Consider the following 21790-nt stretch of genomic DNA (forward strand, 5'->3'; position numbering starts at 1 on the left):
CTGTTGTTCAGGCTGGAGTGCAGTGGCACAATCTCGGCTCACTGCAACCTCCACCTCCCAGGTTCAAGCGATTCTCCTGCCTCAGCCTCCTGAGTAGCTGGGATTACAGGCATGTGCCACCATGCCTGGCTCATTTTTTCATTTTTAGTAGTGACAGTTTCACCATGCTGGCCAGGCTGGTCTTGAACTCCTATCTCAGGTGATCCACCTGCCTTGGCCTTCCAAAGTGCTGGGATTACAGGTGTGAGCCACTGCACTCAGCCTTTTTAAAAATTTTTTTAGAGATAGGGTTTCGCTATGTTGCCTGGGCTGGTCTCCAACTCCTGGACTCAAGCAAACCTCCCTCCTCAGCCTCCTGAGAAGCCACTGTGCCCACCATGATTCTATCCTAGTATTTTATCTTTTTTCTTATTGTTGTTGTAGAGGCATTATCAATGGTTTAAACCCTCAAGACCAAATTATCTTTACATTTTTTTAAAGAGAAGATATCCATCCAAGGTTTTCCAACATTGCGTATTTGTCCTCCTTGCCAAAAAAAGGGTAGAATAAGTAATGTTTAATTAATACTGAATTTTTTAATGTGCAAAAATCTAACTCTGCTTTTTAAAGCAAGTAGAAGGAGTGACAATATGGCACCATTCCAATAATCAAACACCAATAAAAATGGCAGCAGTACAACAATCTAAGCAAATCTCAAATACAACATACTTGTAATTAGAACACAATGCAATGACTTGATTTTAGCAAGAACTAGACACTTAATTTGGTAAAAGAAACCAAACAACGCATTATATTGAATACTAAGCTAAGTTACCATAATTAGTCTTACAAATTCTCAAATTTCACAACTACTTTTGAACATCTAAATTTAAACCTAAATTTTTTAATTAAATGCCTGTTCAACAAAGCTAATTGGAACAAACACATTTATGTAAATGTACATTCTAGAATACCAGGGTAAACAAGGAGACGTTATTCAAAGATGAATGAGAAAGTTCTATTCTTTTTCATCATTTGTGTGATCAGGTTGCAAAGGACATGCTCTGTGAAAAGAAGAGAGAACATCAATAGCCATCCAAGTATCAACTGTTTGAAAAAAATAGTTACAAACCTATATAAATCAGGAACATTAATTAACAGTGCAGTAGATCTGGTCTAATGACTAGAAATAAAAGAAAATTAAACTTCATTAATTAACAAACACCTACAAATTTCAAGTATTAATGCAACAAAATTTTTAACAATTTATTTGCCTGTTAATTTGCAGAATCAGTGTTTCTCCTTTAGACTACGTTGTCATTTTTATTAAAAAAAGAGTCTATTTATATAGCATATTATTTCAACAAGTTATTAAATGGATTGATAAACAATATAATCCTTCAGCAAGAACTTTGTGGTAACAAAAAGTAAAAAAATTAACCAATCCACTTTAGCAGAGAAAACATATAGCAAGTTGTCCTTTGACTATATATACTCTTTTGAATCATGTGATTACATTAACTAATTAGGAAAAACCCCAGATTTGCCAGACACAGCGACTTACACTCATAATCCCAGCACTTTGGGAGGATGAGGCAGGAGGATTGCTTGAGCCCAAGAGTTTGAGACCAACCTGGGCAACTTAGTGACACCCCATCTCTACAAAAAATAAAAAATCAGGCCGGGGTCAGTGGATCACGCCTGTAATCCCAGCACTTTGGGAGGCCAAGGTGGGTGGAACATTTGAGGTCAGGAATTCGAGACCAGCCTAGCCAACATGGTGAAAACCCATCTCTACTAAAAATACAAAAATAGCCGGGCAGTGGTGGTGTGTGCCTGTAACCCCAGCTACTTGGGAGGCTAAGGCAGGAGAATCGCTTGAGCATGGTGGGTGGAGGTTGAAGTGAGCTGAGACTGTGCCATTGCACTCCAGCCTGGGGGACAGAAAGCCTGTCTAAAAAAAAAAAAAAATTAGTTGGTCGTGGTGGCACATCCCTATAGTTTCAGCGACTCAGGAGGCCTGAGGCAGGAGGATCACTTCAAGGTTGCAGTCAGCCATGATTGATTGTGCCACTGCACTCCAGCCTGGGAAACAGAGCAGGTCTCTGTGTCAATAAAACAATAAAAGAAGAAGAAAAAAGAAAAACCCCAAAATTGTTAGCATAGAATAGTTGTAGCTTTTGAAAAATAATTTACATTATCCCAAAGTCAGGGAGGGCCCTGTGGCTCATGCCTCTAATCTCAGCACTTCGGGAGGCCGAGGCGGGTGGATCACCTGAGGTCAGAAGTTCGAGACCAGCCTGGCCAACATGGTGAAACACATCTCTACTAAAAATATAAAAATTAGCCGGGCATGGTAGCAGGTGCCTGTAATCCCAGCTATTTGGGAGGCTCAGCCAGGAGAATTGCTTGAACCTAGGAGGCAGAGGTTGCCGTGAGCCAAAACTGAATCATTGCACTCCAGCCTGGGCAACAAGAGCAAAACTCTGTCTCAAAAAAACCCAAAAAAAAAACAAAAAACAAAGTCATTTTGTACCCATTATAGATTTTTTTTTGAGATGGGGTCTCGCTCTGTCGCCAGGCTGGAGTGCAGTGGTGTGATCTCAGCTCACTGCAACCTCTGCCTCCCGGGTTCAAGCGATTCTCCTGCCTTAGCCTCCCGAGTAGCTGGGATTACAGGCATACACCACCATGCCCACCTAATTTTTTTGTATTTTTAGTAGAGACAGGGTTTCACCATGTTGGCAAGGATGGTCTTGATCTCTTAACTTCATAATCCGCCTGCCTTGGCCTCTCAAAGTACTGGGATTACAGGCATGAGCCACCGTGCCCAGCCTCATTACACTTTTTATGGAGGAAAAGTCAATTCAAAACTTAATCAAAAACTACTTTTTTTTTTTTGGTTTATTAGAGCTGACAAAGATTTGTAAGATCTACTCTAAAATTCTTGGTTTTCAAATTAGATCCAGCAATCCTTGATGGGCAGAACCAGGTAGTGAAAGAAGGAAGTGAAAATGAAGGCACTCAGATTTGGTATAAGATTATCGTTGGCCCGGCGCGGTGGCTCACGCCTGTAATCCCAGCACTTTGGGAGGCCAAGGCAGGTGGATCATCTGAGGTCAGGAGTTCGAGACCAGTCTAGCCAACATAATGAAACCCTGTCTCTACTAAAAATACAAAAAAAATTAGCTGGGCATGGTGACGCGTGCCTGTAATCCCAGCTACTCAGGAGGCTGAGGCAGGAGAATCGCTTGAACCCAGGAGGTGGACTCCAGCCTGGGCAACAAGAGCAAAAACTCTGTCTCAAAAAAAAAACAAAAACAAAGTAAGATTATCATTAACTCAGTATTAGATAACAAAGATATCTTCATTGTATTTTCCTGGAAATTAAATCAAATTAACAAATGAACATTATCATAACCCAGACTTCCTTTGTGCAAGCGCTTGATTTACTTTAGGCATCATAACTCTGTTAAAGGTTTAAGTAGATAGTCTTCCTTGATTCTAACTCTTCCCCCACGCAACTGCTGGGAGTTTACCCTGCCTTTGGGAGAAAAATAAGGCCATGGGAATAACTATATTCCATAGAGAGTTTATATCATAAATCCTTCTAATAAACTCATTTATTATTTCAATAAAGGGGTAATTACAATCCTCCTAAACAATGGCAAATCTAAGAACAGGACCTAAAGAAATAATATAAACCTCTATTACCTAGGTTTATGTCACAGATTTTATAATACCATGGATTAAAGTTCTTTATGAGAATATATGTATGATCTCTTTTCATATGGTGGGAAGGCTATAATATAGGTTTTATTCCTGTGATGATCAGTGTTATAGTTACATTTGGCTATATTGCCAAATATTTTATTTCCTTGATGTAAGTCACAGGTAATTCAAGAAGTCTGAAATATATTCTAAAGCTAGTCTTGACTATCAGCTTGTTCCTATTGGAAAAAAGAACGAGGAAGAATGGTGCCAGACAATGACAGAGAACTAGAAGAAATTTATTGGATCAGGAAAGCAAGCCTATTAAAAAGCTTTATCCAAAATGTATCCCTCTGGGGCCAGGCATCATGGCTGAGGCCCGTAATCCCAACACTTTGGGAAGCTGAGGTGTTAGGATTGCTTGAGCCCAGGAGTTCAAGACCAGCCTAGGCAACATAGCAAGGCCTGGTCTCTACTAAAAATTTAAAATTAGCCAGGAGCAATGGCATGCATCTATAGTCCCAGCTACTCAGGGGGCTGAAGTGGGAAAATTGCTTGAGTACAAGAGGTCAAGGCTACAGCGAGCTATGATCTCACCACTGCACTCCAGCCTGAGTAACAGAGCAAAATCCTGTCTCTTTAAAAAAAAAAAAAAAAATCCTGTCTCTAAAAAAAAAAGGGTATCCCTTTGGTTGATTTTTATGGAAACCAGAAATCATGATAGTGATATAACAACAAAGCCTAAGATTTAATTGCTGCTAATCTCACAACATGGATCATAGACACTCAATTACTATTTACTAAATGAGCTTATGAACAGCACTGAATAATATTTTTTTTGAGATGGAGTCTCACTTTGTTGCCCAGGCTGGAGTGCAGTGATCTCGGCTCACTGCAACCTCTGCCTCCCAGGTTCAAGTGATTCTCCTATCTCAGCCTCCCCAGTAGCTGAGATCACATGCATGTGCCACCATACCTGGCTAATTTTTGTAATGAATAATTCTTAATATTTTATATGCTTTCATATGTCAAATACTTTGTTTTAATTACTCTTTCAGCCATCTACTTTTATCTAGTTTGTGTTCAATGAAAATCCATTCCAAACACAATGTACAATCCAAAACAGATGTAACAGATATAGAATGTACAAATAAGAAGCAAAAGGAACTGTTCAGTCACAGATACCATAGGTCAAGATCTGTTGGATCTGCTTGTTCCCATGCAGGTTTCTAAAGATGGCAAATATTGCCTTAAGACTTATTAAAGCTACTATGGCCATATGGGATACAGGAACAACTAAGCATCAGTGTGTGACCATGTGAACCAAAGATTTCATGGAGTGTCCTTTTTTTTTTTTTTAATAGAAACACAATCTGGCTCTGTCACCCAGGCTGGAGTTCAGTGGCACAATCATAACTCACTGCAGCCTCGAATGCCTGGGCTCAAGCGACTCCCACCTTAACCTCCAGAGTAGTCAGGACTACAGGTGTGCGACACCATGCCCACCTAATTTTTTTTTTTTTTTTTTTTTGTAGAGACATGGTCTCATTATGTTGCCCAAGCTGGTCTCAAACTCCTGGGCTCAAGCAATCCTCCCCCTTCAGTCTCCCAAAATCCTGGGCATGCCTGGCCTCATGGAGTACGTATCTCTTTTTTTTTTTTTTCAGATGGATTATCGCTCTGTTGCCCAGGCTGGAGTGCAATGGCATGATCTCGGCTCACTGCAACCTCCGCCTCCCGAGTTCAAGTGACTCTCCTGCCTCAGCCCCTGGAGTAGCAGGGATTATGGGCACCTGCCACCAAGCCCAGCTAATTTTTGTATTTTTAGTAGAGACGGGGGTTTCGCCGTGTTGGCCAGGCTGGTCTCGAACTCCTGACCTTGGGTGATCCACCTGCCTTGGACTTTCAAAATGTTGGGATTACAGGCACAAGCCACCGCACCCAGGCTGGAGTGTCTATTTCTAAAAAGGCTTCTATACATCAAGGCAGTTGTAAAAGTTTTGCTTACCAGAATCAAGTCCACTTATGCTTACGCCCAGGCTCTATCTAAAAATATTGACTAATTATAGAAAGTGTCCCAAATGTAGCTACTCAGACTCATAAAGTTGTTGTTGTTTTTTTGTTGTTGTTTGTTTTTTTTTTTAAGTATTTACAGAAAGAGCACAAAAGCATTGTGAATTTAATGCAGACAAATTTCTGGTCTTCACTTTGCAAATACAGAACCAGATTTGTTATTTTGCTATTTCATGTTCTTTTTTTTTTTTTTTTTTTGAGACGGAGTCTCGCGCTGTCGCCCAGGCTGGAGTGCAGTAGCGCAATCTCGGCTCACTGCAAGCTCCGCCTCTCGAGTTCACGCTATTCTCCTGCCTCAGCCTCCCGAGTAGCTGGGACTCCAGGTGCCTGCCACCATGCCCGGCTAATTTTTTGTATTTTTAGTAGAGACAGGGTTTCACTGTGTTAGCCAGGATGGTCTTGATCTCCTGACCTCGTGATCCGCCCACCTCAGCCTCCCAAAGTGCTGGGATTACAGGCGTGAGCCACTGCACTTGGCTTTTTATTTTTGAGACGAAGTCTCACTCTGTTGCCCAGGCTAGGCTAGAGTGCAGTAGCGCGATCTCGGCTCACTGCAACCTCTGCCTCCTGAGTTCAAGTGCTTGTCCTGCTTCAGCCACCTGAGTAGCTGGGATTACAGGCACTCACCACCACGCCCAGTTAATATTTGTATTTTTAGTACAGATGGGGTTTCACCATTTTGGCCAGGTTAGTCTCAAACTCCTGACCTCAGGTGATCCGCCCACCTAGGCCTCCCAAAGTACTGGGATTACAGGCATGAGCCGCTGTGCCCAGCCCACTGCTTAATTTCAAGATTAATCAAATATGACTTCAAAACAGATCAATTTTTTTTGAGACAGAGTCTCGCTCTGTCACCCAGGCTGGAGTGCAGTGGCACAATCTTGGCTCACTCCACCTCCTGGGTTCAAGTGATTCTCCTGCCTCAGCCTCCTGAGTAGCTGGCATTACAGGTGTGCGCCACCACACCCAGCTAATTTTTGTATTTTTAGTAGAGACCGAGTTTCACCATGTTCGCCAGGATGGTTTTGAACTCCTGGCCTCTAGTGATCCGCCCACCTTGGCCTCCCAAAGTGCTGGGATTACAGGCATTAGCCACCGCACCTGGCCCAGATCAACTTTTTTAACCCACCTCCTGCACAAAAAATGGTCAATTTTTAAGTTGTAAAAATTATTCAACATGTACAAAGTCACCTCTTAATTTCAAGATTAATCAAATACGCCTTCAAAGGAGATCAACTTTTAACCCACCTCCTGCACACAAAAAAATCAGTTTTTAAGTTGTGAAAATTATTTGACATATACAAAGATAAAAAGGCACTATTTTAAAATTACTTGAAGTCAATGCACTTCTAATTTTTGGAATCCAGTTAAGTATGGTAACTAAATCTGGCATTTTTGTTGAATTGGAATGGGTGATAGGAAATGCCTACTATTTCACTTTTAAGTGTATATGCAAGAATTAGTCATGCTTGGATTTGGAGTAAATTCCAGTCTATCATTGCTCTGGCACACTTCAATTACCACATAGAAAGTAAAATGCAGGGCTGGGTGCAATGGCTCACGCCTGTAATCCCAGCACTTTGGGAGGCCGAGGCGGGTGGATCACAAGGTCAGGAGATCAAGACCATCCTGGCTAACACGGTGAAACCCCGTCTCTACTAAAAATACAAAAAATTAGCCGGGCGTGGCGGCATGCGCCTGTAGTCCCAGCTGCTGGGGGGGCTGAGGCGGGAGAATGGCATGAACCCGGGAGGTGGAGCTTGCAGTGAGCCGAGATAGCGCCACTGCACCCCAGCCTGGGCGACAGAGCGAGACTCCATCTCAAAAAAAAAAAGAAAGTCAAATGCAATGGCAAATCAAATCCAAAGCCCTAAAGAGTTAAGTGCCCTTGGCCAGGCGCAGTGGCTCATGCCTGTAATCCCAGCACTTTGGGAGGCCGAGGCGGGCGGATCACGAGGTCAGGAGATCAAGACCATCCTGGCCAACATGGTGAAATCCCATCTCTACTAAAAATACAAAAATTAGCTGGATGTGGTGGCACGTGCCTGTAATCCCAGTTACTCAAGAAAGGCACAAAAATCGCTTGAACCCAGGAGGCGAAGGTTGCAGCGAGCCAAGATAGCACCACTGCACACCAGCCTGGGCAACAGAGTGAGACTCCTTCTCAAAACAAACAAACAAAAGAAACAGAGTTAAGTGCCCAAGAGAAGAGTGAAAACTTAGCAATGTAAATCTAGAGCATATCAGCATTAAATTAGGATGGCTGAAACAATACATAGAATATTTATAGTAACATCTGGTAGTTTCTTCCAATGCACATATATAATAAATAGAATCATGGAAGCTTTTTCTATTACCTAATCATTTTACAGCCTTGTAGATTTAACAAACTAAAACGAAAACTGAATCTCCATTCCATAGCTTGCTAAGTAATTTTTGATGTTCTCTTTCTCCTCCGTCTTAAACATGAAACTCCAACAGATTTAATATTGGCATTTATCATCCAGTCAAATCCTTCAGATGCTCTTTAAACCAGTCCAGTTTGAGACTCTCAAGCGTTTCTCTGTTAATAAGGAGTGAAATTAGTAGATTTGATGAAGACCTGGTTTTTTTCCTTGCCACATTGAACTTCTAGGCACCATTTGGATTCGGTTTTAGTGTATGGGTTGGAGAACTGTAGCTGTTTCTTGACCTGCCTCTTAATGGTAGAGATGTAGAAGGGCAAGCAAGACCACAAGGAGACCGGCTGTAGGCTGTAGGGCACTGTTGGAGGGCTTTGTGGTTTCGGCTGCAGTAGCTTCCGGCATACTGGTTAAAGGAACAAATGAAGAAACCTGCACCGGTAGGAGCAGCGCCAGAAGTAGCAGACCCAGAATGAGCATCGCCACCATCCCCTTACCCATTTGGATCAGTGTGCCGTGTGTCCAGCTTGCTGCTCAGTGTGCTGGAGGATGGGTGGCTCCCGGCTGGTGCAGGGGAGATAGCAAGTAGGGTCTTATATTCAAGGGGCATCATAATGGCAGTGACATCACTCCCTTTCCTCCTACATCCAGGCAAGTACTTTGTTTCGAAACAAAACATTTAAGTTGCTTAGAAAGCCTGGACCTTATTAATTACAAATCTATAAAAAGGCAGGTTTCGAATCTTTTTTTCCCAAGTGGCATGATTTTTCCCTTGGTTTTTTTTTCTGTCCCATATGACCTTCAGAAATTTTTCTTGATTCTTAAAAGTGATGCAAATTTTTTGTTAAAAGTTGTTAGCACAGAGTATGAGAAGAGGTTTTTACCCAGAGATAAGTATTATTGATATTTGGTATATTTTCATATAGTACATATACATGTATTTACACAGTAAAGATTGTACTTTTGTATCCAGAATTTTGGGTTAACAATTATTGTGAGCATTTTCCTGTCATTAAAAATGTAAAAGGTATGGTTTAATTAACTTCTTAAAAAGTTTGTGGCCGGGTGTGGTTGCACTCGCCTGTAATCCCAGCACTTTGGGAGGCCGAGGCGGGCAGATCATGAGGTCAGATTGAGACAATCCTGGCTAACATGGTGAAATCCCATCTCTACTAAAAATACAACAAAATTAGCCGGGCGTGGTGGCGGGTGCCTGTAGTCCCAGCTACTTGGGAGGGTGAGAGAGGAGACTGGTGTGAACCCGGGAGGTGGAGGTTGCAGTGAGCCGAGATTGCACCACTGCACTCCAGCCTGGGCAACAGAGCGAAACTCCGTCTCAAAAAAAAAAAAAAAAAAAAAAAAAGTTTGCACACTGGCCAGGTGTGGCAGCTTATGCCTGTAATCCCAGCACAGTGGGAGGCCAAGGCAAGTGGATTATTTGAGCTCCGGAGTTCGAGACCTGCCTAGGCAACGTGGCGAAACCTCATCTCTACCAAAAACACAAAAAATTAGCTGAACTCCATGGCACATGCCTGTAATTCCAGCTACTTGGAAGGCTGAGGTGGGAGAATCAATCGAACCCAGGAGGCAGAGGTTGAAGTGAGCGAAGATTGGGCCACTGCATTACAGCCTGGGTGACAGAGTGAGACCCCCATATCAAAAAAAAAAAAAAAAAGGAAGAAAGAAAGAAAAAAAGGAAAAAAGGAATGAGATATTCATGAAATATAACAGATGAAACTCGGAAACTTTTTTTTAAAGGTTGCACACCAAGTTTGGTGTGTGTAGTTTTATCCCTACTTTTTGTTTTTCACTATTCTTACGTACTTACAGAGAAGTTGTAAAGACAATACACCATGGTATTAGTCCTAGTTGGTTCTAGGTGATGGGGATTTCTATATTTTCCAACTTTTCCATATTGGTCATATTTTTATTTTTATTTTACTTGATTTTTTTTGAGATGGAGTCTCGCTCTGTCCCCCAGGCTGGAGTGCAGTGGTGCGATCTCAGCTCACTGCAACCAACACCTTTCAGGTTCAAGCAATTCTCCTGCTTCAGCCTCCCGAGTAGCTGAGATTACAGGCACGTGCCACCACGCCCGGCTAATTTTTTGTATTTTTAGTAGAGACGGGGTTTCACCATGTTGCAGGATGGTCTCGATCTCTTGATCTTGTGATCTGCCTGCCTTGGACTCTCAAAGTGCTGGGATTACAGAGGTGAGCCACTGTGCCCGGCCTATTTTTGAGACAGGTCCTCACTCTGCCACCCATGCTGGAGTACAGTGGCGGGATCTCGGCTCACTGCAACCTTCATCTCCCAGGGTCAAGCAATTCTCCCACCTCAGCCTCCCTAGTGGCTGGGATTATAGGCGGCGCCGCCACCCTTTTGGTAGAGAAGGGGTTTCACCATGTTGCCCAGGCTGGTCTGGAACTCCTGAGCTCAAGCGATCTGCCCACTGTAGCCTCCCAAAGTGCTAGGATTACAGGCATGAGCCACCGCACACAGCCTGGTTATATATTTCTTGTGGAAGTTGAACTGGTAGTTTTTTAAGGGACAGGATTAATGGAATTCAAGTTATATAAGCCAACAAGGAAATTGCCTTGTAAGAAAAGCCTAAAGGAAAAAGACAGTAAGAATTAAAGACTCAATACACTAAGTTCATGGTTAATGACATAGCACTTATGTGAATGGGAACTGATCCTCTTTGAGAGATTGGGAAGAGTAAAAAGAATACTTTTTACTAATGTTTGAAATTTGCTGGCTGGATGCAGTGGCTCACGCCCGTAATCCCAGTACTTTGGGAGGCTAAGGTGGGTAGATCACAAAGTCAAGAGTTCAAGACCAGCCTGGCCAACAAGGCAAAACCCTGTCTCTACTAAAAATACAAAAATTAGCTGGGCATGGTGGTGTGTGCCTGTAATCCCAGCTACTTGGGAGGCTGAGGCAGGAAAATTGCTTGAACCTGGGAGGCGGAGGTTGCAGTGAGCTGAGATAGCGCCACTGCCCTCTAGCCTGGGCAACAGAGCAAGACTCCGTCTCAGGAAAAAAAAAAGAAAAGAAATTTGGAAGTGAGTTATAATAAGAAATTAGAAGAAGTTTTTAAAAACTTTTTTTGCATTTTCTTATGAGCTTGAAGAGAAACTTGACTCAATATCCTATTTGTCCTTTATTTTCAAGATATTTTCTTTATTAATTAATTAATTAATTTTTTATTTGAGACGGAGTCTCACTCTGTCCCCCAGAGTGGAGTGCAGTGGCGTGAAAATGAGACACATGTGCAGTACATGCAAGTTTGTTATATAGGTATATGTGTGCATGGTGGTTTGCTGCACCAGGCAATTCTTTTGTTTGAGCCTCCCAAATAGCTAGGACAACAGGTGTGCACCAGCACGCCCAGCTAATTTTGTATTTTTAGTAGAGACAGGGTTCCACCATGTTGGACAGGCTGGTTTTGAACTCCTGGCCTCAAGTGATCCTCCCGCCTCGGCCTCCCAAAGTGCTGGGATTACAGGCGTGAGATAAATATTTTCTTTATATTCCAGAATATAAAAACTTACTTTCTCTTTGCTTTTCCTAAACCACTGCTTCCTGCCTCTTCAGGAATCTGATTCTCTTTTTCAGAATCTTTAGGGGACAACCTAAAGAATTCTCCAATTCCTTTTTGCCACTTGGGAGTTGGGCGCACGCAAACGGGATTCCCTCCTGCATATTTATTTTCAGCTGTAAAATATAAACAGATGGAACTAGATAAGTGCTAATAATACAATCTCTATTCCTTAAACAACTTAATTCTTTCTTTAACATCAAATTCTCAAAGGTATTAAATAATCCTTATTTAAGATATACAACTTAAAGAATTAGAAAATGTGACACAATAAAGCTGTATTCCACCAATAAACTCAGTGTGATGGTTATCTTAGCAATAACAGTAGTAACAGAATTTTTACAACTGAAAAATATTTTTATATTTTGTCCACAAGCAGAGCTATTCAAATACTCTTGCCGGGTGCAGTGGCTCACGCCTGTAATCCCAGCACTTTGGGAGGCTGAGGAGGGTGGATCACAAGGTCAGGAGTTCGAGACCAACCTGGACAACATGGTGAAACCCCCGTCTCTACTAAAAATACAAAAATTAGCTGGGTGTGGCGGCACGTGCCTGTATTCCCAGCTACTTGGGAGGCTGAGGCAGGAGACTCACTTGAACCAGCGAGTCGGAGGTTGCAGTGAGCCAAGATTGCGCCACCACTGCACACTCCAGTCTGGCAACAGAGCGAGACTCTGTCTCAAAAAAAAAAAAAAAATATATATATATATATATATTCTTGTATGTACTGACATACTGAAGTTTGACACACTTTTTCCTAACGTTAAGATAGGACCATGTAGTATAAAATGCCAACATTTTACTTACTAAGGTCATTTAGTTAAAGCACATATAAGAGGCAATGTGAAAGTCTCCACAAAAGTAGATTCCATTTTTCAAAGCACCTGGCTCCTTTTCAGTTCATAAGAGAAGTCCAATTCCTGGTGGTTTTTTTTTTTTTTTTTTCAGAGTCTAGCTCTGTCACCCAGACTGGAGTGCAGTGGCGCAATCTTGGCTTACTGTAACCTCTGCCTCCCGGATTCAAGTGATTCTCCTGCCTCAGCCTCCCGAGTAGCAGGGATTACAGGCGCCCGCCACCACGCCCAGCTAATTTTTGTTTTGTTTTTGTTTTTTTCGGGGGGAGACAGAGTCTCACTCTGTCACCCAGGCTGCAGTGCAGTGGCACGATCTTGGCTCACTGCAAGCTCCGCCTCCCGGGTTCATGCCATTCTCCTGCCTCAGCCTCCCTAGCAGTTGGGACTACAGGCGCCCGCCACCACACCTGGCTAATTTTTTGTACTTTTAGTAGAGACAGGGTTTCACCATGCTAGGATGGTCTCGATCTCCTGACCTCGTGATCCGCCCGCCGTGGCCTCCCAAAGTGCTGGGATTACAAGCGTGAGCCACCCTGCCCGGCCAATTCCTGGTTATTTTTCAACAGTAATATAAGGAGAAATTGAGGGAAAATTCTTGCCTTTTTATAAAGTAATGACCAGGAACAAATTATTCAGTTACTGCAAATCTTTTGCTTTAAGCTAAAACATTTGCTTTAACAACTCTAGTTGTTAAAGAATGCTTACAAAAGTTGTTTCCATATAGACTCTGAAGTTATATTGTTTGTATTTATTTATTTACATTTATAAAAATAGCAATGGGGTTTTGCCACGTTGTCCAGGCTGGTCTCAAACTGCTGGCTGAGGCAACTGTCCCGCCTTCGCCTCCAAAAGAAGGAATGGCATGTAAAAGATAGTGATCTTTTGGTTCACAATTTTCCCAAAGGAACCTTACAGGAATGCTTTTACTACTAGAAAACATACAGCAGCAGCTGGGCGCAGTGGCTCACGCCTGTAATCCCAGCACTTTGTGAGGCCGAGGCAGTTGGATCATGAGGTCAGGCATTCGAGAACAGCCTGGCCAACATGGTGAAACCCTGTCTCCACTAAAGATACAAAATTTAGCCAGGCATGGTGGCGCATGCCTGTAATCCCAGCTACTTAGGAGGCTGAGGCAGAAGAATTGCTTGAACCCGGGAGGCAGAGGTTGCAGTGAGCTGAGTTCATGCCACTGCACTCCAGCCTGGGTGACAGAGCGAGACTCTGTCTCAGAAAAAAAAAAAAAATATATATATATATATATAGCAGCAACAGGTTCAAACCCAACTCCACTGATTTAGTTGTGTGACCTTTATCAATTATATAACCAGAGATTAAATTTCCTTATCTTTAAAATAAGGATATTACCCATTTCATACATCCAATTATTCAGATTAAAATTAGAGATTTTTAAAATGCCTTAAAGGATGCATTTATTCAACATATATTCAGTAAGGGCCTATTTAGTTGGCTCTGGTGATTCAACAGTGGACCAGACGATGAGATGCGGCTCTAATGAAATTTCATCAGGCCAGGCATGGTGGCTCACGTCTGTAATCCCAGCACTTTGGTAGGCTGAGGCGGGAGGATTGCTTCAGCCCAGGAGTTCGAGACCAGCTTAGGCAACATAGTGAGACCCCCATCTCTACAAAAAATAGAAAAAAAAGCCTGGCGTGGTGGCATGTACCTGTAGCCCCAGCTACTTTGGAGGCTGAGGTGGGAGGATTGCTTAAGCCCCATAAGTGGAGGATGTAGTGACCAGTGATTGCACCACTGCACTCCAACCTGAGCGACAAAGAGAGGCCCTGTCTAAAAAAAGAAAAGAAAAGAAAAATAGGCTTGAAGATAAGCTGTGTCGGTCCTTAACTCCAAGGCTTGAAATTCCCTTCCATGAGACCTCCCCCCAACCTCTACCCTAGCCGGCCAAAAGGCCCAGCCTCTCTTATTATATCACAGGGCAAGGAAGAAATTCGGGCGTGAGTACCTCAAGAAAAAGAAATTCATGGCAAGCCAGGGGCTTGCAGGTGCCAGGACTGATCCCCTAAGTTTAGGAGGGCTCTTCTTACCTTTCCTCGACGAAACTGATGTCGAATTAGTGGCAGAGGTGGAAGAACCAAGCACCTTCCTGGGGGCTCGAGCAGCCACCACTGTGAAGAGAGGCAAAAGAGGGTGTTCAGAAGGGGCAGGAGGGTTCCGACACCGAGTCCTGGACCCCAGCAGCTTGGAGAGGAGAGCCTGGCGATCCAGAACAGCAGGATAACCTTACCCTGCCCCTGCGACTTCCTCTTCTAGGTAAAGGGGCCGGGCGGCTACTCCCTGGCTAGCTAGATGAGTTTGGCGCACAGGGCCCAGGGGGACCTCTGGCGTCTGTCGCCCGCGGCCAGGCTGCCGGGAGGACCCCCCCGCCCTCCAGTACCACACTCGATCGCCTCACCTTTTCTGTAAGTGCCTGGAACACTGTCTGCTTTAGTCCGCACCATGTTCAAACAAGAAGAGAGGAGAGGAGAGAACGAACTGACTTCCCAGCCGAGGGTGTTTCACTGGACAAGGACCCGAAAACTATCCCGCCACAGTTTATATTGGTCTCTTTCCCGCGCGCTCCAAGGTCTCTCCCGAGCCACCGCTCCCATTGGTTCCGCGCCGTTCCCCCTGAACCAATTGCCAATGCCCAGTGGTGACAGCGGAGAGGCTTCTTGCAGCGCGAATCAGTCCATCAACACGCAAAGGCCTAGGATTCGTAGGCGCCCGAGGTGGGAGGGTACCAGGACTCTCCAGGGGTACCCGACTAGTGGGTGCTAAGTTTCTGAACTACAGAAATGAGCCTGCTTAGAAAAGAAAACCTAGCAAAGACAGCGAATTACAAACGATCTTCAAAAGTTACTATAGCTTTAAGTCCATAATGATTGACTCCTGGAGGTGAAACCTGAAATTAAGCAGACTTTTTGATGCAAATCAAAATTAAAAGAACTTGAGAACTTTCCTTTAGTCCCCCAGGCATGAATTCTTTGTACAGCATCCATACTAAAACAATTCTATGGAATGGGGAAAAGGAAGCTAATACAACTTGTTTACAAGGGTTTTTTTTAATGTCTTTAGAATGATGTGAGACTAAACAAAAACTAGGGGGGTTGTATATACATACACACATAAAAAGAAACTAATAAAACGTCTTCTTGAGAACTGAATGGTGTCAGAGCTCCTAAATAATCTGCCAAATCTGCCAGGAGCGGGGACTCATGGCTGTAATCCCAACACTTTGAGAGGCCGAGGCGGGCAGATCGCTTGACCCCAGGAGTTCAAGACCAGCCTGACCAACATGGTGAAACCCGTCTCTACAAAAAATATACAAAAATTAGCCGGGTGCAGTGGCATGTTCCTGTAATCCCAGCTACTCGGGAGGCTGAGGTGGGAGGATGGCTTGAGTTCAGGAGACTGGAGATTGCTTGTGCCTAGGAGGGAGAGGTTGCAGTGAGCCATAATCACACCATGCACTCCAGCCTGGGCAACAGAGCGAGATCCTGTCTCAGAAAAAAAAAAGAAAGAAAGAAAGAAAAGAAAAGAAAGAAAAGAAAAGAAAAAAGAAAAGAAAGGCAAGGCAAGGCAAGGAAATGAAATGAAACGAAACGAAACGAAAAGACCCTGCCAAATGTGGTAAGACCACATCGCTGTCACACAGTGAGCATAACTCTAGGATAAAGGGTCATAATTTTTTTCTATCTTTATGCTTACCTTCTAATTACTCACAACACCCCTGGGGAGTGATTTTCACTCTCTAAACACCATACATAAAACAGAATCGGTCAGGCGTGGTGGCTCACACCTGTAATCCTAGCACTTTGGGAGGCCGAGGCGGGCAGATTGCCTGAGCTCAGGAGTTCGAGACCAGCCTGGGCAACATGGTGAAACCCAGTCTCTACTAAAATAAAAATAAAAATAAAAAATAAAAAATTAGCCGGGAGTGGCGGCGTGTGCCTGTAGTCCCAGCTACTCTGGAGGCTGAGGCAGGAGAATTCCTTGAACCCGGGAGGCGGAGGTTGCAGTGAGCCGAGATCACGCTACTGCACTCCAGCCTGGGCGACAGGGCGAGACTCCGTCTCTAAAAACAACAACAAAAAACAGGATCAGATGAACTTGCTTTGGGATGTATTCTGTTAAATGCTCACTTGAAAGGCTACCCTAGAAGTGTAAACACAGCATTAATTCTCTCCAATGAATTGCTTGAACTTAAAATTAGGCTACTCAGTACTTTAACAGAATCAACAACTGCACTCTGTAACACAGATTTAAGGAATCTAGGCAACAGGTTAAATTAACACAATAATAGAAAATGTATTGGCAATTCCTGTAGTTTTGTCTTAACCTTGGTATCTAAGGTTACAGCCAAATCAACCGGAAAAATCCACAAGACCCAAGGCATTCCTTTGTTTTTTGTCCTCATGGCCCATCTCATTGCACAGTGATTTTTTTTTTGTTTTTGTTTTTGTTTTTTTGAGACGGAGTCTCACTTCTTCGCCCAGGTTGGAATGCAGTGGCGTGTTCTCGGCTCACTGCAATCTCCGCCTCCCGGGTTCAAGCAATTCTCCTGCCTCAGCCTCCCATGTAGCTGGGATTACAGACACGTGCCAAAACACTCGGCTAATTTTTGTATTTTCAGTAGAGACAGGGTTTCACCATGTTGGCCAGGCTGGTCTCAAACTCCTGACCTCAAGTGATCTGCCTGCCTCAGCCTCCCAAAGTGCTGGGATTACAAGTGTAAGCCACCACACCCGGCCAGCACAGTGGTTCTTAAGTGCTATTATTTCCTTTCCAGTTTAAGTGGCTTCTACATAGGTCTGAATTACTTAATTTGAACTTATATTCCAGATTCCTGCAGAAAGAATAAGATAGTCTTTTCTCCTTGCCCACCTGCCAAGCAAGTTGCTAGAAAGAGTATCAAATATATATTTCCACCCGGGGCAGTCTACATATTACTATAGTCATGTGTTTGTTTTTGTTTGCATGTTTGTCATTTTAAGACCAACGATGATAATGAAGAATGCATGTTAGAGAAAAAAAAAAGTGCTGATGCCCAGTAAAAGTTCTTCACTGAAATGTTTGCTTTGCAGAAGCAATTAAACACAATTTTTATAATGAAATAAAACACAGAGAGTGGTGTGGAGTGAACCTGAAAATTTCAAAGGCCTAGGGCATTAAGAAAAGTTACAGTATGTATTAATACAATTTCTGCCTAAATTTATTTATTTTATTTATTAATTTTGAGACAGAGTCTCACTCTGTCATCCAGGCTGGAATGCAGTGGCACGATCTCAGCTCAATGCAACCTCTGTCTCCCGGTTCAAGCAATTCTCATGCCTCAGCCACCCATGTAGCTGGGATTACAGTTATGTGCCACCACATCCAGCTAACTTTTGTATTTTCAGTAGAGACAGGGTTTTACCATGCTGGCCAGGCTGGTCTTGAACTCCTGACCTCAGGTGATCTGCCTGCCTCGGCCTCCCAAAGTGCTGGGATTACAGGTGTGAGCCACTGCAACTGGCCTGCCTACATTTATACCGAAGAAAATCTTGGCCGGCGCAGTGGCTCATGCTTATAATCCCAGCAATTTGGGAGGCAGAGGCAGGTAGATCAACTGAGGTCAGGAGCTCGAGACCAGCCTGGCCAAAATGGTGAAACCCCATCTCTACAAAAATACAAAAACTAGCCAGGCATGATGGCTGGTGCCTGTAATACCAGCTACTTGGGAGGCTGAGGCAGGAGAATCGCTGGAACCTGGGAGGTGGAGGTTGCAGTGAGCCCAGATCATGCCATTGCACTCCAGCCTGGGTGATGGAGCAAGAATGTCTAAAAAAAAAAAAAAGAAAAGAAAAGAAAAGAAAAAAGAGATCTTTAAGTCTTGCTAAATGGGTGTGCTTGCATTGCTCAGGCAGAAATGTAATTTAACAAATGATAGTAATAATAAATTGCATTATAATTACATCATAATTAACATATGACTTATGAGAAAAGAATGCCTTTTTCTTTTTTTGAGACAGGGTCTCACTCTGTCACGCAGGCTAGAGTGCAGTGGTGTGATCACAGTTTACTGCAGCCTCGCCTCCTGAGCTCAGGTGATCCTCTTCCAAGTAGCTGGGAACACAAGAGCTTGCCACCACACCTAGCTAATTTTTAGGTTTTTTTGTAGAGACAGGGTCTCCCGACATTGCCCAGACTGGTCTCGAATTTCTGAGTTCAACCAATCCTCCCACCTCAGCCTCCCAAAATGCTGAGATTACAGGTGTGGGCTACGGTACCCAGCCACCTATGTTATTCTGGAGGACGTACTTATCATAACATGTATGACATACTAAATTATACGAAAAAAACTTAAGTCATAGTCTCTGCCTTCAAGCACTTAATGTTTTAGTTATGGAGACTGTTACGGTTAATTTTAGGTGTCAACTTGACCAGATTAAGAAATACCTAGAGGGCCTGTAATCCCAGCACTTTGGGAGGCCGAGGCGGGAGGATCACCTAAAGTCGGGAGTTTGAGACCAGCCTGACCAACCTGGAGAAACCCCATCTCTACTACAAATACAAAATTAGCCGGGCATGGTGAGACATGCCTGTAATCCCAGCTACTCGGGAAGCTAAGGCAGGAAAATCGCTTGAACCTGGGAGGCGGAGGTTGTAGTGAGCCAAGATTGCACTATTGCACTCCAGCCTGGGCAACAAGAGGAAACTCCATCTCAAAGAAAGAAAAAGAAAAAGAAATACCTAGATAACTTGTAAAGCATTGCTTCTGGGTGCCTTTGAGGGTATTTCCAAAGGAGACTGGCATGTGAGTCAGTGGACTGAGTGGGGCAGATCTGCTCTCAATGTGAGTGGGCACCATCCAATTGACCAAGGACCCAGAACAAAAAAGGTGAGAAAAAATATTTCTTCCTTCTGGAGCTGAGACACTCTTCTCAGACTTCTGCTCCCAGACATCAGAACTCCAGGCCCTCCACCTTGAGACTTGAAGATTTCACAACTTGGACTGAGCCAGCTACCAGCATTCCAGGGTCTCGTGCTTGCAGATGGCCTGTCATGGGTCTTTTCAGTCTCCATAATTTCCTGAGCCAATTCCCTAATAAATCTCCTCATAGATCTGTATCTATATCTATCTGTTATCTATCCTATTGGTTCTGTCTCTGGAGAACCCTAACACAGGGACTGAATAAATAAACAGGTAAATGACTTTGATACCTTACAATTATTATTAAATGTAGTGGAGTTTTACAAAGAAACAAAACTTGTACCCACAATTAATAAACATTCACAGAGTATTTCGTCTTTTTCTTAAAAAAAAAAAACCTGGAAAATCATATGCTTTCCAAATTAATGATAACTACGACAATCTAAATGGAATGTAAATCAATACACTTATGAGGTTTTGTTTTGTTTTTGTAAAAAGGCCTTGCTGTGTTGCCCAGGCTGGAGTGCAGTAGTGCAATCAGGGCTCACTCCAAGCTTGACCTGCCAGGCCCAAGTGAGCCTCCCACCTCAGCCTTTCAAGTAGCTGAGACTACAGGCATGTGCCACCATGCCAGGCTAATTTTTTTCATTTTTGTAGAGATGAGGATTCTCCTTATGCTGCCCAGACTGGTCCGGAACTCCTGGGCTCAAGTGATCCTCTTGCCTCTGATTCCCAAAGTGCTGGCATTACAGGCATGAGCCACCACGCCCAGTGTGTGTGTGTGTGTGTGTGTGTGTGTGTGTTTATGTGTGTGTCTCCGTGTGCGCTCGGGTGATCCTCCCGCCTCGGCCTCCCAAAGTGCTGGGATTACAGGCATGAGACACTGCGCCCGGCCAATACACTCATGATTTTAATTATAATATTTATGCCAATGAAAACACTAGCAAAAAGGTAAAACAGCTGCCAATTTAATGTGACCACTTAGTCTAAACAGGCTAGTAGAAATGAAGAACTTTTAACCTGCAAATGCAACAAAAAGCCAGAAATGAATGGGAAGACATTATGATCTCCAGAAAAGTTTGGCTAAATTTTCCCCAGCCCATTGTCTTAGCGGGGTAGGGAATTGCAGACAGCCCTTAAATACTGTCATTTTTGGTTGAGAACTCATGTGGAAAGTCCTCAAAGCCAAATTCCAACTCCTGTTTTACTGTTTTTTACCCTCGAGCTTGCTGAGTTGTCTTGGCTCTCCTGGAAAATACATGGCTCAAAAAATAAAATAGAAGTTTTAGCGGTGTGAATCTAGTAGTCGACTACAGGGGGTATTAAAAATAAACACTCCATCCCGGCTAACACGTGAAACCGCGTCGCTACTAAAAATACAAAAAAAAATTAGCCGGGCGTGGTGGCGGGTGCCTGTAGTCCCAGCTACTCGGGAGGCTGAGGCAGGAGAATGGCATGAACCCGGGAGGCGGAGCTTGCAGTGAGCCGAGATCATGACACTGCACTCAAGCCTGGGCGACAGTGCGAGACTCCGTCTCAAAATAAATAAATAAATTAATTAATTAATTAAAAAAATTAAAACCACCACCAGAGCAAAAACTTACAGCGCTTACAATACCTTCCACGTGCTGTTTTATTTTACATAAAACCATGACGATTAAAAAGCTGGCCTCTCAGCTTTCCGGGTATTGGTTTGTTTTCCCCCTAAACTGTCGTTTTTATAGGCACTTGCACTGTCTTCTCAGCAGAATTGCCAATGGCCTTCCTCGAGTCCTACGTTTAGCGATTGGCAAGAATCACGCACTGACAGAGCTCGACTCCGGAGGGCAAAAGGAAGTAGACAACAAAGCAGGAAGAAGCAGGAGGCGCACAGATGGGCGGGATCTGCACTGGAGGCGGTGCGACCTTGCGGGGCGGTGCAAGCTGGCGGAACCCGCGTGAGCGAGGTTGGTGTTGCGAAGGGAACTAGTCCGGTGCAGGACGTGGGGCTTTTGCAGCTCTGCTGGTTCCGGCTGGGGAAGATGGCGGTGGCTGGGGCGGTGTCCGGGGAGCCGCTGGTGCACTGGTGCACCCAGCAGTTGCGGAAGACTTTCGGCCTGGATGTCAGCGAGGAGATCATTCAGTGAGAACAGTTCGGGTCCAAGCGGGGAAGGAGCTCTGGGATGTGCACTGCCTGAGCGAACCGGGAAGCGGGGAGGACTGAAAAGTTAAGAGAGAAATGTGATAAAGGGGCTGCAGT

At 43.8% G+C, this 21790-nt stretch overlaps 3 protein-coding genes across 12 annotated transcripts in view; 1 reads left to right on the top strand and 2 right to left on the bottom strand.

Moving 5' to 3' along the window:
• The window catches only part of CSNK1G1 (casein kinase 1 gamma 1), a 207738-nt gene extending 196857 nt beyond the window's left edge, over positions 1-10881 (bottom strand). For 2 of the 8 annotated variants that reach the window (XM_055098309.2, XM_055098293.2), the window contains exon 1: positions 8121-10877. The gene's annotated coding sequence lies outside the window, so the exon portion shown is untranslated. Of the gene's footprint in view, positions 1-8120 lie in introns of all 8 variants that reach the window. The other 6 variants (XM_055098296.2, XM_055098291.2, XM_055098307.2 and 3 more) reach the window with 6 other exon arrangements.
• Positions 551-16809, bottom strand: PCLAF (PCNA clamp associated factor). 2 transcript variants are annotated; one of them, XM_008953280.4, is made up of 3 exons: positions 15052-16809; positions 14684-14764; positions 551-1043 (listed from the first exon to the last, which is right to left on the bottom strand). In XM_008953280.4, the coding sequence occupies exons 1-3, from the start codon at positions 15095-15097 to the stop codon at positions 973-975; spliced, it is 198 nt and encodes a 65-aa protein (XP_008951528.1). In that variant the 5' UTR covers positions 15098-16809; the 3' UTR covers positions 551-972. The 2 variants fall into 2 exon arrangements, with proteins under 2 accessions (XP_008951528.1, XP_003828000.2); XM_003827952.5 differs by lacking the exon at positions 551-1043 and adding an exon at positions 11716-11882 and having other exon boundaries at positions 15052-15368.
• A 4569-nt stretch (positions 16810-21378) lies between these two features.
• Positions 21379-21790, top strand: part of TRIP4 (thyroid hormone receptor interactor 4) — a 68164-nt gene continuing 67752 nt past the window's right edge. The window contains exon 1 of one of the 2 annotated variants that reach the window (XM_055098285.1): positions 21379-21497. Coding sequence is in view for 1 of the 2 variants with exons in the window: in XM_003827953.5 (XP_003828001.1) it covers positions 21573-21673 (101 nt within the window). In the remaining variant the exon portion in view is untranslated. Of the gene's footprint in view, positions 21674-21790 lie in introns of both variants that reach the window. The other variant, XM_003827953.5, reaches the window with a different exon arrangement.

The sequence above is a fragment of the Pan paniscus genome, chromosome 16, assembly GCF_029289425.2.
Source record: "Pan paniscus chromosome 16, NHGRI_mPanPan1-v2.0_pri, whole genome shotgun sequence".
Classification (NCBI taxonomy): domain Eukaryota; kingdom Metazoa; phylum Chordata; class Mammalia; order Primates; family Hominidae; genus Pan; species Pan paniscus.